Source organism: Mesoplodon mirus (assembly GCF_964341445.2).
Source record: "Mesoplodon mirus genome assembly, chromosome: 13".
NCBI classification, from domain to species: Eukaryota; Metazoa; Chordata; class Mammalia; order Artiodactyla; family Ziphiidae; genus Mesoplodon; species Mesoplodon mirus.
Window position 1 is genome coordinate 16,631,389 of NC_138989.1, and position 18,057 is coordinate 16,649,445.

An 18,057-nucleotide genomic window follows, 5' to 3' on the forward strand; every position below is an offset into this window, starting at 1 on the left:
GCCACTGGACCACCAGGGAAGTCCTCATCCTCTGGCTCTTGCCTGAAACAGTTATTACTGTGATGCTTGCCTAATGGTGATTTTCTGTCTCCAGTGGTCCTTCTACATTTATTAATTGGAATTCTTCTGTAAGGAAGAGCTGCCTCTCTTCTCTTATTAATTAATTTATCCAATTTTTTACTTATCATTGTGGATTCATGAATATTTATCTTATTCTATGCATTATAATCCATTGCTGTCAATATTTTATTGATCATATGGTCCCAGCCTTAGCCATTGGGAGCTCCTTCGAGTTGACTCCTGTGTCCATTCAGTGTACCTCCATCATTTTTTGAGCACTTCCTTTCTTTCTGGCATCACAAGATGTTCCAGGCTCATCTTGTATTTTTCCTTCCCCAACCCTGGAAGAAGCCATTTCTCCAAGGAGCTTTAGTTCATTTATTAGAGATTGGTATATAGAAACCAATGTGAGCAATAGAATGTCATTACTTTTAGGCCCTCTCAGAAGACAGAATTAGGAAATAAGTGTGTAAATGCTAACATGTTCATAAACAGATACCTATAATCATTTCTCAATCTCTCCATTTATATATGTATGAAAAACCATAAGTTCATTCTGATGTCTCCAGTTCTAATCCAGTACCACAGAGTTCATGTTAGCCTTCCCTCTTTCCTTATTTGTTACTTTTTTTTCCACAAGAGAACCCAGTTCTCATTATCCATGGTACATTTACTTATTTGTTCAATTCTACTAAACACATACAGTAATGTTAGAATTGCTAAACCATACATCTGTGAGAAGCAAGTTTATTAACTACAGTTCAGTAGCTCTGTAGAGTTCTTTTTTCCCTGAACCTTACAGTATACAGTCAAAAGACTGTTTTCCAAAGCTATTTAAGTAAGTTATTTTCTTCTTGGCCCCCTACAGTTGTGGTTATGCTATTTATTTGTGGTATAGTTAGGTTTATTTGTTACTGCTTGTGTTCCATTGGTTGGTTATAATAATTTACATATGTGAAATATTAATGTGACTCTGTCACTGTCTTGTCAGCTCTTTGATGCTTTTAAGAAATCTTTTCCACTTTATCCAGTATTTTTAGCTGTTTTCAGTAGGAAGGTCAGTCCAAATAACCTATCCCACCGTATTACCAGAAATGAAACCTCCCCTTTGGAAAGGTATTGGTGAAAATCTTACTATCTTTATATATTAAGTAAAATATAAATACAAAACAAACTTAACTTCTGAGTTTTATTTTTGAAAGGCTTTGGGAGGAATTGGCATACTAAAGCCTAGTGAGAACAAAAGGCTATCATACATTTTTGCATTTAGTTACCATCTAGTAGATGGCTATTGCTTTTATTACTATAAATAATCAAGATAGCATATTACATGATAAGCCTCCTTTTTACTATCAGTAGGCTCATGACATCTATTACCAAATTTGAAAGTTTTTAACTGTAAGACCTTGGAAGTAAGAAAATACAGACTTCAGGTTAATTGGATTTTCCAGTTAAGCAAAGGCTAATCATAAACCCATTTTTGGTTCAAATTGGTGTAGATTTTCTATTCTAAAGTGTAATCATCTACTTTTCTGACTCAGTTTTTCCATTCTACTGGAAAACTTAGGTTTTCTATTCCACTTCTACTAGTAGTAAAGTTCTGCTACCACCACCAGGGTGACACGTATTCATTATAATTGCAAAATATGGGAAAATCCCAGATGCCTAACGATAAGGGAGTGGTAAAGGAAATCATAACATATCTATTTGATGGAATATTATGCAGTCACTTAAAGTGACGATTAAGAAGTGTAATAATAAATAACATGGAAATGTTTCTGATACCATGCTAAGTGAAAAATGAAAAAATCTATATGAGTAATATGATCATGGGTAATTGTACATACACACATACATACACACGTAGAAAGATTGGGGGAAGATCAACAAAATGTATTTTCAAAACAAACCCATATTCTGGGGTTCTGTTACAGAAACTGAAAATTGAAAAAAAAGGACTTCCTTGGCAGTCCAGTGGTTAGAACTATGTGCTTCCACTGCAGGGGGTGTGGCAGGTTCGATCCCTGGTCAGGCAGCTAAGATCCTGTGTGCCGCGTGCTGCGACCCAAAAAGAAACAAAAACCAAAAAGGATAACCTATGGACTGGGAGAAAATATTTGCAAATGATGCAACTAACAGGGCTTAATTTCCAAGACATACAAACAGCTCATACAGCTCAATATCCAAAAAAAAAAAAAAAAAAGCAAACAACCTAATCAAAAAATGGGCAGAAGACCTAAATAAACATTTCTCCAAGAAGACATACAAATGGGCAACAGGCACTTGAAAAGATGCGCAACATCACTAATTATTAGAGAAATGCAAATCAAAACTATAATGAAGTACCACCAAACACCAGTCAGAATGGCCATCATCAAAATGTCTACAAATAGTAAATGCTGGAGAGGGTATGGAGAAAAGGGAACCCTCCTGTACTGATGGTGGGAATGTAAATTGGGACAGCCACTATGGAGAACAATATGGAGGTTCCATAAAAAACTAAAAATAGAGTTATCATATGATCCAGCAATCCCATTCCTGGACTTATATTCGGAAAAGATGAAAACTCTAATTCAAAAAGATACATGCACCCCAGTGTTCAAAGCAGCACTATTTACAATAGCCAAGTTACAGAAGCAACCCTAAATGTCCATCAACAGCTGAATGGATAAAGAAACTGTGCAATACACACACACACACACACACACACACACAAACAAACACAAACACACACAAATGGAATATTACTCAACCATAAAAATGAATGGAATATTGTCATTTGCAGCAACATGGATGGACCTAGAGATTATCTTACTAAGTGAAGAAAGTCAGAGGAAAACAAATATTACATGATATCACTTATATGTGGAATCTAAAGAAATAATACAAATGAACTTATTTACAAAAATAGAAACAAATTCACAGACATAGAAAACAAACTTATGGGATTAATAGATCCACACTATTGTATATAAAATAAACAACAAGGACTTACTGCATAGCACAGGAAACTATATTCAATACCTTGTAATAACCTATAGTGGAAAAGAATCTGAAGAAGAATGTGTGTGTGTGTGTGTGTGTGTGTGTATAACTGAATCTCTTTGCTGTACAACTGAATAACACATACTGTAAATCAGTCATACTTCAATTAAAAAATAAAAATAAAATGGTAGATCTCTCCTACTATAATTTCTAAGTTAATTGGCTCATTTTTTTTCTTTTCACAAATAAGTTAAATGGATGCTCATGTGTAACTAATGCAACTTCCTTGCCTCCATTTAGCAAGAAAGTATATAGTTGGTACTCCTCTGGTGGCGCAGTGGTTAAGAATCTGCCTGCCAATGCACGGGACACGGGTTTGATCCCTGCTCCAGGAAGATCCACGGAGCAACTAAGCCTGTGCGCCACAACTACTGAAGCCCACACACTCCTGCATCTACTGAGCCTGCGTGCTGCAACTAATGAGCCCACATGCTGCAACTACTGAAGCCCACACACCTAGAGCCCGTGCTCTGTAGCAAGAGAAGCCACTGCAATGAGAAACCCGCGCACCACAACAAAGAGTAGCCCCCTCTTGCCGCAACTAGAGAAAGCCAACACACAGCAATGAAGACCCAACGCAGCCAAAAATAAAAATAAAATTAAGAAAAAGTATATAGTTAACAGTTCTCCTTTGGCCAGTTGAAACAAATTTAATATGTTATAGTTTAGGGGTATATTCTTATATTGCTAATCATGTCAATTGGAAAAGTAATCATGGAACAGCTCTGCTCAGTGGAGAGAAAGTAATCTGTCCTAGATGGTACTTGACCAAATCAAGCATATCGGGCAGAAGGAACACACTGTCAATTTTTTTTTTGCCAATTTGAGGATTAATTAAATAATAAATAATTACCTGAGCACTCAGATTATAAAAGTAGTTTATTTCAGATAGTTCAAGAAATGTATGTGTTAAACTTTTTAGCATTCTTTAACAGAACTAGAGTTATTTCTTGAATTTCTTGTTTTCTTTATTCAATCTTTATGCAATGAAAGTAAAAAAGATGTTTTTCAGAACATTAGAAATAAGTATCTAAAGATTAAAACATTTCATAATACCCAGTGGTGGCAAGGTATTAGGAAGCAGGCATATTTGCACTCTGTCAGTAGGGGTACAGTAAATTGATCCAGCATTTTTGGAGGACAGTTTGGCAGTGCCTATAAAAATGAATATGCATTCCTTTTATCTAGTAATTCCACTTATAGGAATTTATTCACTTACAGGGTGTTCTCCCACAAGTACAAAGATTGATTAGCAAGAATATTTTTTGAAAGCACTGTTTATAATAACAAAGAATTGAAATACTCTATAAATGTTCATAAGCAGGGACTACTTAAATAAATTATGGTATATTCCTATAACTAAACGCCAGATAACTGTTAAAAAGAATAAGGTAGATTTACATATTGACATAGAAAGATGTTAAAACACTATATGTATTTTTTTTTTTTTTTTTGCGGTACGCGGGCCTCTCACTGTTGTGGCCTCTCCCATTGTGGAGCACAGGCTCCGGACGCGCAGGCTCAGTGGCCATGGCTCACGGGCCCAGCCGCTCCGCGGCATGTGGGATCCTCCCGGACCGGGGCACGAACCCGTGTCCCCTGCATTGGCAGGCGGACCCTCAACCACTGTGCCACCAGGGAAGCCCACTATATGTATTTTTAAAGCCAAAATTTTAGTAATGTTTTAGATAGATAGATAGATAGATAGATATGAATAGAAAATTTCTACAAAGACTCACAAGAAGTATCTCTAATATGGTTGATATTAGATATATCACTGGAGAGTGGTACTGCTGATTAGGAATAAGTAGGGACTTAAACTTTCATTTCAGTCCTTCAATTCATCTTAATTTTTTTCTCTAAACATTTGTTGCTCTTTTTTTAAAAAAAAATATTTATTTATTTATTTAGGCTGCACCAGGTCTTAATTGCAGCATGTGGACTTCTTTTTTTTTTAGTCACTTCGAGGGTTTTTATTTTTATTTATTTATTTTATTAGTTTCTGCTTTATAACAAAGTGAGTCAGTTATACATATACATCTGTTCCCATATCCCTTCCCTCTTGCGTCTCCCACCCTCCCTATCCCACCCCTCCAGGCGGTCACAAAGCACCGAGCTGAACTCCCTGTGCTACAGTATGTGGACTTCTTAGTTGCGGCATGCGGACTCCTTAGTTGTGGTATGCATGTGGGATCTAGTTCCCCGACCAGGGATCGAACCCAGGCTCCCTGCACTGGGAGCGTGGAGTCTTAGCCACTGGACCACCAGGGAAGTCACCTGTTACTCTTATTATTAAAAAAATTTAAGAGTTTAAGAATAAAAGAATACCTGAGCTAAAAGCATACCATCTTTTTGTATATTCACCTATGATTATAGATGTCATTCTCTGCCACAGTTTTGCCACAGCTGTTACTGGCTGCTTAATCAGGCACGGTAGCCAAAACTCATCATTTTGAGAAGTAAACTGTAAGTCCCATGCCTGTCATTTTCTGCTTTCAAAATGAATTATCCTAATATAACCCCACCACCACCAGAAAAGGTCCCAGGGCCATGACTAGCTGCCCTAAACCTAGAAGGAGAAAGTTTTTTATCTCCAAGAGAGGTATGGCTCCTGGATATTAAATAGCTTATCTTTGCAAGGCCACCAGGAGAACTGAACTGAAAGGTATGGCTGCCGAATATTTCTGTATTTCCCTATATTTTTTAGCTTACCTTCATGATGTTGGCCAAGTCACCTAACAGGCTGTTCTCAGTGGACTTGTGCGTATGACAGCTCCTTATAACATACACATGGTGTTCTCAGTACCTGAGTTTTTTTGAAAAGCAAACAACTGATCCTAGTTGCCCTAAACTTGTAGCAATGCGATATTTCTTTCCTTTCTTTATTTCCTTACACTTAAGTGATTAGACTCAATCCCACAAAGTCCTGAATTACAAATAGGGAAATGGGCATACCTTCAAACCTGCCCTTTTTGTGTTACAATGTAAGGGAGGAATATGTCTGTAAATTGGGAAAGTGAGACTCAAAGAGGTTAAATGACTCATATAACTCATACCCATATCTATGGTAGGACAGGAACTCTTAACCCTGACCATCTGACCATTAACTTTTTTTTCCTTTCATCATACATCCCTCCTCTCAGGAGCAGGGCAGATCTCTTCAGAAAGACCACTGTTATTCTGGCTTACTCTCCTACTTGAAGAACTTCAGAGAAGCTCTGAAATCCACTATAGAACTAAAATTGGCTTTGTAACCTTTCTGATACTTTGTTCAGAAAGCATTTAGAACGTTAGAGTTATGTCAAACTTCAGAGATTATCATTTAATTTATGTGCAGAAATAGCTAATATTCATTCTGGTAGTCAGGTCTAAGTATCTGAGCCAGTTTTCATCTCTGAAAAAGAAGGAAATAATATACTTTGGAAGGTGCATTAGCTCCTTGCAGATGGTACTTATGTCTGATTGATCCGTTCCCCTCCATCACCATCACAGACAAATGACTGGCCACCTGGCTGGAGGTGGCCATGGTGTGGTGGGACAGCACAGAACCGGGAGGCTGAAGACCAGGGCAGTGCCACTCCTCTCAGCCTCCACCTCCTTGTCTGCAAAATGAGGCCATCAATTCCTGCTTCTTAAGGCTGTTGGAGATTCATATGAAAGCTGTAGGTTAGAAGTCTTTGTGAACAGTATATCCTTGGGCATATCTGAGGAGTCAGACAATTAAAGGAAACATTATAACATAGTGGTTAGGATCTGAGACTTTGGTGTCATGCTTCCTGGAGGGAAGAGACAAATTTTATTTCTAGGAAGATCACTTTGAGAGGAGACTGTCTACAGGAGCATTTCTGTTACCACCTGGGCTAGATTTGTAGCCCTCAGTGCATCTCTTTGGTTGTCTCATGATTCATGTCAAGGCAGTGATGCTCAGAATGAGGTCAGCTGCCTGAATTACCCAGTGCTTTGTAATCTGAACATATTTGAAACCCTGATAGTCAACTGAATTCGGTATAGACAATCGAACTGCAGCATTTATAAGAGGAAATTTTCCTTATGGGCCCTAAATTCTATTTGAAGAAATTTCAAGAGTCAAATAAAATTGCTTAGTATTTAAAAAAAGAAGAAAAAGAAAAGAAAGAAAACAAGCCTTTCTAAATTGGACTCATGAAGTTAGTTTCAATAGTGACTGATAGAAATAGGAAAAACTATTTCAAGATACTGTGTAAGAAGGCAGTGTTGCAGTCCTAATTTCGGAGTAAGACAGCCCAAAGTTTACCATTCTGATGCTGTCATTCACTAAAATGTGGGGTAGGTTCCCTGACTTCCCTGAGCCTGTTGCCTTGGTAGTAAATTGAGGGTGACAGGCCCTACTTTGGTTGTGACAATTGAGGTAAAGCATTTAGCACAGTTCTTGGCACACAGTGAAGTACTCAGTAAATAATACTAATTTTATTTTTAGGCAAGGATGACTAATATTGTGTTTCTAAGTGATTAAGAAACAAGCTGGTAGTGTCTAAAATTAAATTTAGAATAAGGAAGAAAAAGAGATGGTTTAATTTTCTTTTGTTGTATGTTTTGTAATTGTTTAAAAATTAGCACTATAGGTTGATTCTTGTGGTGCTGCAGTCTGGGGCGGGGGGCACATTTGTTGAATCTATGGAGCCAAAAAAAGATGGACAATTGATTATACAGCACTTGAAGATAAAAGGAACTGTTGAACATATAACCATTACTGTAAGAGCCTCATTGAACAGCTAGCCTACCATTTCAACATTATTACCATCCCACCTCCTCTGAAAGCCTTTCCCAACCATTTCTGCACACCATGATCTTTCCTGAGAACGCATAAAGCTTACTGACCGTATTTGGCCTCAGAAAAGCACTGAGGCAGTTACTTAACCTGTCCTGTGGCTCTCCTCCACAGGGCAGGGTCCAGGACTTTCCTCAGTGGGGGCTTGGCTGGACCCTCCGGAGGATGACTGAGTTCATATCTTTCCAAGGGTGAATTCTCTCAAAGTACTCTCCTGCATATTCAAGAGAAGGTGCTGACACACCGAATGGTATTTGGTGTTTGCTGTGTTTCAGCATTAGAGAATAAATGGATTAGGGTGGGAAATGAGCACCTCAGCCAGCACTCCACAGAGAATCGAAAGTTTCTTGAGGAATGAACAGAAGAAGTCTCAACAGACAGGACAGGGTATTTTGAATAGTACCCATGTTGACTGGAAGTAAGAAATACAGACAGAGATGATTTGCCTGGGCCCCACTAAGGAAATGCACGGGAGAAATAAAGGAATTTCTAAGGTATTAGGTATATTGGTCTTATTCTTCCATGTAAAATACTGAGAATGTCTTGCAATTTAGATGTTTGCTGAGCTTCTGCTATATGTAGAATCATAATGATGATAACTAACATTTGAGAACTTACAATTTTCTAGGCCTGTTTCCTCTGATCAGCAAAGTGGTCTTAGACCTAGACAGAGTCATTCATGGTGGAGGTAGGGATAGGGGTTAGTCTTGTTTGGGTGTGAGGGAACAAAGGGACCAGGGATGGGAGACCAATTTCTCATCGTGTACTTGTAGAATAGAGTTGCAAAGAGATGCTTGAGAAATGAAAGGCAAATCAGGCCTCTTTTGTACAACCTCTAAATCAGCTCTATGGTCTCTTCTGCTTGCAGGCATCAGAAGTTGAGAGACAGCTATCCATGCAAGTCCATGCCCTCAGAGAAGACTTTCGGGAGAAAAACTCATCAACCAACCAGCACATCATCCGACTCGAAAGCCTTCAGGCCGAGGTGAGCCTCCCCGTGCAGCAGTGCTTGGATGGAAGTGCTTTTCTCATTGGAGGTGCCGTGCCAGGTCTTTTAGACAAGGAGCCCTCTGAACAAAAACCTGCTCTATCTAAAATCTCTAGGGAGACATATCTGTGAGAAACTGAACGGGGAACACTTGACCATGTTCCTCCGGGTAGCCTGTTGTCTAGAAAAATAAGGTTGCTCAGAGTTACTGCTGAGTGTGTTGAAATTATGAATGCCCTACTTTTTACTGAATATGTTGATCCCTCAAAGAACATCCATGCCAATCCTAAGTAGAAGATTGGAAAGGGAATCCTCCCTTCCTCCATTCCATTTGGGCCCAGTTCAGTCCATCTTAACAGGGCCTATTATTTTCACCTATAAACTGAGAGTAATAGAAGTGTCTACTTCATAGGGTTGTTGTGAGGATATGGTGAGTTAATACGTGGAAAGCACTGTGTGTGGTGTTTGGAAGAAAGTAATGTTATTAAAAGTATATGAGAGGGCAGTCAGGGTCTATGGCCTGAGTGGGCCAGAGGGGGGAAAAAAAGTAGCACTCAGGGGACAATACTTTGAGAATCCAGTTGTGGGGAGGAGAGGGGAGGGGTCATATCACCAGCCCAAATGGGGGCTCTCTCCTGAGGAGGCTTCCACCTAATCTGCTCCCAGGACCCCTCAGCCAAGTGTCCGAACAGCAGCCCTTTGGCTGAGTCACGCTTTGAGGGACGGTCTAGCGCCACATGATCGTGCACCCCAACTGTGGTGAAGGAACCAGCCAGCGTGGTCAGGCCCAAGAGGCCCAGATGGCTGCTCTCCTGCTTCATAAATGACATGAAGATTTTTTCCTAAAGTCTGTCAATATCTTCTCTTTTCTCCTGGCTCTCACTTCCTTCCTTCTTCCCTTCCCTTGGAATTCCTCCTGATATTGAGCAGCAGGTTCTTGAAGTAAGTAGTTTGTGCTGGTGGTTTTGGCATGCCTGTCTGTGACGGTTTGTATGCATGATGTGCTGTTCAACCACCTCTGCCAAAGTCTGACTCCATCGAGTTGCCTGTTTTCCTTTCCCCACCACCCCCAATTCACTGTTGCTAGACCCTCATGACACAGGGTCTTTCCCAGGAATATTTATGGCCAGATTTGGTCCCAAGTTTCAGGGTGTGTAGGATGGGGTGAGGGAGTTGGCTCCCTAATGCCAGTTCCTTGCTTCATCCAATAACACTGCTACTTTTAAAAGCCAAGCTATGAAATTGTTTATTTCAAATAAGTTACTTCACATAGAGCTGAACTGCTAAGTTTTTTTAAGGGGTGGGGCTGTGTATCAGAACCATATTACCTCATGACTTCACTGAGTGGAACTTGGGAAACAAAGGTGATCCATGGGAAGGAAAATGTAAAGGTCAGAGGGTATTTAAACGAAAACCAACTAGAGTAAGAATTCCCTTCATGTGGGTAACGCTGCTTCAGTGTGGGGAATAGTGGACCCATTCACAAAAGGGCCTGCTCCTTTCGGTCCCTTACCCAGGTGCACACTTGAGAGACAGTGTTTCTTTGTTTGGCCAGATACCTGATCCCTCTGGACAAAGGCCACATACTTCATTTCCCCAGGACAGCATCCTATCTGATGGGTGGGTGGCCAGGGAAGATCTGTGCCCTATGAACAGAATTCAGAGAGTGAGAACAGCCAAAAAGCAGGGGGAAGGTAAAGATTTCAGAGGGCTTGGGACAAGTTAGACATTCATTTCCAAATCTCCCCTGGAAACAGTCTGAGGTTGGTCCTTTTAGTGAATTGTTGTCATGCTAGACTAGAGAGCGTGGAGAACATCTTAAACACAACAGGAGAATATTCACAAGAAACTGGTTGAGAGATCAGTCTAGCAGGGAACTGATAAATGGGAGGAGCTGGGGGACCTGCAGGACTCCAAAAGTTCCCAAGGCCACTAGCAATTGAAGGGATTTGGGAAGGCTTCCCATAGCACCTGAGCAGGGCAGGGTTCTTGGGCTGAAGCATCGCTGGCCTTGGGGAGTGCTGGGCAGCTTCTTACCCAGCATCTCTTTCCTCTTTTCCTCTGCTTTCTCACTGAAACGGAAGAGACAAGACAGACCTTTCTAAAAAAAGGTCTGTGGGCTTCCCTGGTGGCGCAGTGGTTGGGAGTCCGCCTGCCGATGCAGGGGACACGGGTTCGTGCCCCAGTCCGGGAAGATCCCACATGCCGTGCAGTGGCTAGGCCCGTGAGCCATGGCCGCTGAGCCTGTGCATCCGGAGCCTGTGCTCCGCAACGGGAGAGGCCACAACAGTGAGAGGCCCGTGTACTGAAAAAAAAAAAAAAAAAAAAAAAAGTCTGTATCTTTCTTGAGACTAGCTAGATACTCAGTGTACAAACATATCAACCTGTTTAATAAAAAGAGAAAAATTGCTTCTATTCACAAATTTCTTGCTCAAGCAAAAAACACTTTAAGTAAAATCAGTTATTTACTTGTGTCCATGTCGTGTTCCTTCCCAGGACACGGGCTGATGCAGGCACTGCTCTGTTTTCTGTATCCTTCTGGCTCCCCCATTAACCCAGGGTCTGGACCATGACTCAAGAGCCAGACCTGCCAGCAGTGGGGGAAGGACAAAGGAGAGACTTAGAATATGAGAATACAGTGGCTCCAGAGGCTGTCTTGGGCATTTTCTTGTGCTCAGGACTTGAGAAAGAAGAATGGTCCTGCAGATTAGGTTCCACTGCCCCATAAACTGTGGGGTTGAAGTAGAGTTGTAGGCAGGGGACTTCCCTGGTGGTCCAGTGGTTAAGACTCCGCGCTTCCACTGCAGGGGGCACAGGTTCGATCCCTGGTCAGGGAACTAAGATCCCACATGCCGTGCGGCAGGGCCAAAAAAAAGTTATAGGCAGCAAGGTGGGGCCCTCCTCTGTCTTATCTGTGGAATTTCCAGAGAGCACTAACCTTCCTTGCCTCTGCCTGGCACCCCACATTCCAGCTTCCCCAAAGTTCAACTCCTACTCCTTCCCAGACAGGTTTCCAAAGGGGAGGGGTTTTCGCCTCAGCTTAAGAGTTCACAGCTGTTCCTTCAGAGGTGGAGGCACCAGGCCCCTGCGCAGAGCACTTGGAGAGACACCTGCCTTCGTGTTCTGGGGCTGGTCCCTCCCTCCCTACTCATCAGCCCAGGTGTAACTCCACACCACCCTTGTGACTCTCCACCCTTTCAGATCAAGATGCTGTCGGATCGGAAACGGGAGCTGGAGCACCGTCTCAGTGCCACCTTAGAGGAGAATGACCTGCTCCAAGGGACTGTGGAGGAGCTACAGGACCGGGTGCTGATCCTGGAGAGGCAGGGCCATGACAAAGACCTCCAGGTACTGGGGCAGAGAAGCAGTCACACAGGACCAGGGTCAGATCAAAGGAGTGCTTAGCTGCCCAGCCAAAGGGAAAGGCTGGGAGGCCAGTGCCACCACCGGGGTCAGGAGTGGGTAAAGCTGAGGTCTCTCCTTGGGCCCGGTTATGGTTCTTCTCAGGCTCTGCTAACTGGGCTGGTCTTTCTCTGCCTAGAACAAGCGTATTGCTACCACAGGTCATCCTTCCAATTTGTTCTGAGCCACTGGCCCCAGGAGCAGTTTCACTGAGTTCTTTCTGGGCTGTTAACATGACTGGAACACCAGGAGTGCTGTTCTGCCTCCTGGGGTTTGTGAAACCTGCCAGAGATTTCAGAGGGATCCTGTGACTCTGTGCTTGCCTCACAATGCTCTCTGCTGCTGCTTCCCCAGGCTGATGCATTTAGTTGGCTGGCACTGAACAGAAACCAAGAAGCTGCCCACTGAACACAGCAAGACTTATATCCTGATTCTGCCAGTTGTTAACAAAGGCACAGGCTGACCCCTCTATGAGCCTAATTAGCCTCTTTTTTCTTCCTAAATGAAATTGCTTCATGGCTATATTTGTACTTATTTGGGAACTGCCACCAGGCCTCAGCTGAATCCCAAAGCTCACACTTGACAGGAAACAACCCCCTAAACAAAAAGATAATCACTCAGCCTCCCCAGAAATAGAGTGTAGCATCTGCTGCCGAGAAAGCTTTGCTGTGCTAGCCTAGGACCACTGGGGCCGGTGGCTGAGAATGCGCTCCTTCCCCTTGGGTGTCCTCTGAGTGTGCCAGGGAGCGGAGTAAATTGCAATGGTGCCATTCGTGTGGAAGCGGTCAGCCAAGTATACTCGAGCGTCAGGTGTGTCCCCACCCAAAGACCAGGCCTCAGAAGGCCCCACTAGGCTCAGCAGGTGGCTATTGAGGAAAGCCCTGGGTTGTGGGATAAGGAGACCTCTTAGGCTAAGGTCACTTGACACCATCAGTTAAATGGCCATCTGAGTAATTAACCTCTTTAAGGGCAAATTAACAGTTTTTCTCTCCCCATGCTTTTATACCTTCAGCTCAGAACTTTGTATAAAGTGGGGCCTCAGTAAATGTTGAATAGAAAATGATGCTGGCTAAAGCCTCACAGCAGTTTTCAAAATGGAAAGGAGTTTGCTCATATTTTAAGGTTGATGACGATAATAGCCATGAACATCTGTATGCCGCTTTACAGAGAACAGAGTGTTTTTGCATATATTCTAAAACTGGGGCTTAGAAAGATGAATCCTTTATCCTAAGAAGTGTAGTAAGTCCTTGGTAGAATCCAGAAGAGGACCCTCCCACCTGCTTTACCTGGTGCTCAGTGATGGCTTCCAGTGTATCACTTGCCTCTGCAAGTCAGTGTTTCACCAGCATTTATTACCCCATCAAGCACTCTCCTGAGGGTTGCTGAGGTAGAGTATGGAGAGGAGAAGGAAAAGAAGTACAGAAAAATGGGAAAATGGCCCTGCCGAAAACAGACTCCTAGTCTAGCACGAATTCGCAAATGAAAAGTCCTTATTTCATATCAAGAATGGGAGACCTGGAGATGGGGAACAGCCAGGACCAGTGTGGACCATGCAGTGCATGGCCGGCACAGTGGGCTGTGTGTTCTCTAGCAGCCAGAGTCCCCAGTCACACCATGTTCACATCCTCACCATCTGCACACTCGCTGTCTTCCGATTGGGCTTCTTCAAGAGTAAGAGCGTATCACTGGTGCAGGGCCTGCATCAAGTCAGGGAGTTCCCACCTTGATTTGGAAAATCTGCATTTATGGGCTGAAGTCTCATCTTTCCAAACTATTTGTAATTTTTTTCCTTCTATTCATAGAAAACTCTCCTTAAGGTGTTGCTAATTAGTTCTATTGATGAAATGGCCTGTACTGATACAGAAATAGAAATTTCAGCTCACTCAGGGAGTAGGTGAATGGTCCTAAATCAGACTTGTAAAATGTAGAGCTAGTGGCCTTGGAATATACCTAATCCCATGATTTTAATCCTTTTCCTCAGACAAGGGATGAGAAGAAGGCTGAGCAGGCAGGGCAACAGGCCTGCCACAAGCAGAGTAACCCCCTTTAATCTGGTTCACTATGTAACTGGGGTTCTGCTGTCAAACACAGATTTTTAAACCACTGATCAAATCCAACTCTGATTTTTTTTTCAGGCTGAGCAGGGATAAAAATTATTATTTATTGAGCACCCAGTAAATTTAAAAATCAGGCATTTTGCTGAACTCTTAATACCCAGTAAAGGATTTGTCCCTCTGAGGGCAACTTAACTGCCCTATTTCATACCAAGCTGAGCATCTTATAAATGTGTGCAGGGGCCTTGTCCCAATCAGTGGGTGGCTTTCATCAGCAGAGAATACAGGCCCTGCTTACTGTAGGGACCCAGGAAGCAAATGACCTGGAGTCTAGACCTCACTCTGACTCCGGGTGTGTACCATTAGGGAAATCACTTAACATCACACCATCTCAGTTCTCGCAACATAAAATGGGGAGAGTGCCCCCACTTCTGCCAACTTTAAGGGCATGAGTATTGTAAGCTTGAACTTAGTATACTCTCCAATCACAAGACGTTTGGTGTCTTCCTTGTTCTTACATATAAATACATTTGGTTTCATCTTTGTTTTATAAAGGGTGATATTTCTTATGTTAGAGGGTTCTTATATTTAATAGACTCTTCCTTGCTTTGGTTTGGTTTTTCTGAGTTTGTCTGTGGATCAATTATTGACCAGAGAGGGCAGACCTGTCCTGGTCTTTGTTCTTTTGCTGTTATAATTAATTAAGCACCTTTGAGTGTGCAGGAGTAATTGAACTAATGTTGTCCAGTGACTAAGAACTTGTACTTGTCTGTGCTGAACTTCTCCTGCTGAGATGTATGTGGAGTTGTCTAGAAAATAATTGCAAAGCATTTTGTCAATTTAGTAAATGCCGTTTGTAATTGTGCCAAATGCTTCCTAGGCATATCTTTAAAAAAAACAAAACCTAATTTCTTCTTTCTGAGTTTCCTCAAAACCAAGGCTGGAGGAGTTCCCACTGGACCAGCAGGTACTGCTGATCCACTGGAACCATGCAGAGCGGGCTTGCCAATTCCTTTTTCATTCTCCGAGCAGCCAGCCTCCAAACTCTTCCTAGTTAAGGCACATCCAGACCACTGGTGCCATTAGCAAATGTTCTCTGATACTGGACCAGCAGAAGGAAGGCTCCCAGGGCACCAGAATGATTGGCTGCGGGCTCTGCAAGGCAGCTTGCCCCATTCATGAGAACCACAGAGCTCTGAGTTGCCCACTGCCCCTTCGTCTCTGCATCTCTGCAGGAGCCATCAGCCCACCTGGATGACAGTCTGGAAAAGACAATACAGTGTTCACTCTTTTTAATGAACAGGAATGACCCAGAAATGCTATTTTATAAAAGGATAAAATAATTAAATTTAAATCCCCAGAAGTTCTTCTCCCATCCTCACCCCCAAAAATATATATTAAAAGGAGGGTGGGCAGTCCACAAATACAAGAGTAGGAAACATTGCTCCTGTGCACGTGTAGTATATGGACATGTGCATAGCAGTTAGCAAACAGATTGATTCTGCAATTAGGGTCTGTTGTGCTAAAAGTAAGTGTAGTGATGGAGTATATTAGTAAGAGTGTGGCATTTAGCAGCCACAGTAGAGTTTCCCCTTACATTCAGCAGTAACACCCTCACCAGGTAGCAGTGCCCTGTTTGGACTCCACAGGGAAGGAGCCACAGAGAATGTAGAGAAGGGTGAAGTAGTGGCAACGAAAGAGAGGGAAGGAGCCCTGGCCCGTAGGTCATGATGCCTGCATTGCTGTCCCCTCTTTACCACTGGTGTCGCTGTCCTCCTCTGAGCTTCTAGTGCTATGTAAGGCCCCTCCCAGGCCTAGGGCCTTATCTGTAAACCATGAGGTATGACACAAAGTAGGGAGAGACTGCTTTTCCCATGGGTTTGGGAACTCTTGGTATTACTGCCCAGATGTTACTCCAGATCCCACCCCTAGCTCCTTTCCAAACAACCCTTTTCCTCTTAATTTTTTCATTAAAGTACAACATGCATATAGTAAAGCATACAGATCATAAGTGGATAGCCCATTGAAGTTTTATATATACCTGTGTGAACACCACCCATGTCAAGACATAGCCCATTATCAGCACCCACAAGTCTTCCTCCTGCCCCCTCCCAGTCAATACGCTGCCACTTCCTCAAAAGCAAACTTCTATTCTGACTTTCATCTCTTTTATCTCAATGAAGTTTTGGAACTTTTTATAAATAGAATCATACATTATATATTGTTTTGTGTCTGGTTTTTGCTGAACATCATGTCTAAGAAATACATCCATGTTGTGGCATAGAGTAGCAGTATGTTCTTTTTTTCACTGCTGTGTAGTATTCCAGCATGTGAATATATCCATTCTATCTTTATTGGTGTTTAGATTGTTTCCCATCTGTGGCTTTTATGAATAATGCTGCTGTGAACATCCTGTTTGTCTTTCATCTACATTTTCAGTCATTTATTACTGGGTCTGTACCTAAGAGTGGAACAGCTGGATCATAGGATAGAACAGCTGGATCATAGAATAGTAGGACAGATCTGTATTTCACTCATTAGAAACTGCCAAACAGTTTTCCACAGTGGTGGTTCATCTTCCATTTCCACCAGAAATGAGAGTCCCAGTTATTTTACATCCTCACCAGAACTTGATATTATTATTCTGTTACTATTATTTATTTTAGCCATTCTGGTGAGAGTCTAATGGTGCCTTACTTTGTATGCCTGTATGTTTGCGTGTTCAACATTTTATTCTGGAGAATTTCAGATGAACTCAAAAACAGAATAAGACAGTGACATCCCATGTAACCCATTGTCCAGCTCTACAAACCGTCCATTCCTGGCCAGTCCTGCCCTATCTTCATTACATCCATTTGCTCCCCTCTCATGTTATTTTGAAGTAAATCCCAGAATTGTTATAATTTCATCTGTAAATAAAGAATACCTCTAAATAAGAACGTAAAAAAATATAACCACAGGACTAGTACACCTAGAAACTTCAGCAATATTTCCTTTAATATCATCAAATATCTAGTCAGTGTTCAAATTTTCAATTGTCTTATAAATGTCATTGTTTTTCACATTTTTCATTTGAATCAAGATACGAATTAAAATATGCCTACATGTGGCAGTTGGCTGATATGTTCTTAAGTCTCTTTTAATCTATAGGTTCCCCCTTTATCTTTCTTTTTTTTTTTCTTGAAATTTATTTGTTGAAGAAACTGAGCTATTTGTCCTGTAGAATTTCCCAAATCCGGATTTTGTTGACTGCATCCCCTTAATGTAGTCTAGCCAGTTCTTCCCTCCTCTGTATTTTTCTGTAAACTGGTAGCAGGATCTAAAAGCATGATTGGGTTCAGGGTCAGTTTTTCTGTTTGGGTTCAGCCCGCCTCACCACCGTTTGCTGTCTCTCTGAAAGCTGCATCAGAGCCAGCTGGAGCTCCAGGAGGTACGGCTCTCCTACCGACAGCTGCAGGTGAAGGTGGAGGAGCTCACTGAGGAGAGGAGTCTGCAGAGCTCTGCAGCCACCAGCACGTCCCTCCTGTCTGAAATAGAGCAGAGCATGGAGGCCGAGGAGCTGGAGCAGGAGAGAGAGCAGGTGCTGGCATCGCCACCGCTGTGGCACGTGAGGTTGCCCAGGGATCCTGGGGCAGACCCTGGCCTTTGAGAGCCCGTCGGCCATCCCTGTCACCCCGTGCCTGCTGTTTAGCTTCAGCCTG

The 18,057-nt window shown here is 42.3% G+C and overlaps 1 protein-coding gene across 3 annotated transcripts in view; it reads left to right on the forward strand.

Moving 5' to 3' along the window:
* Positions 1-18,057, forward strand: part of BICDL1 (BICD family like cargo adaptor 1) — a 104,735-nt gene that overhangs the window by 67,391 nt on the left and 19,287 nt on the right. For 2 of the 3 annotated variants that reach the window (XM_082641392.1, XM_082641393.1), the window contains exons 3-5: positions 8,781-8,897; positions 12,102-12,248; positions 17,757-17,936. In XM_082641392.1, the coding sequence (XP_082497518.1) occupies positions 8,781-8,897; positions 12,102-12,248; positions 17,757-17,936 (444 nt within the window). The remainder of the gene's footprint in view (positions 1-8,780; positions 8,898-12,101; positions 12,249-17,756; positions 17,937-18,057) is intronic. The other variant, XM_082641394.1, reaches the window with a different exon arrangement.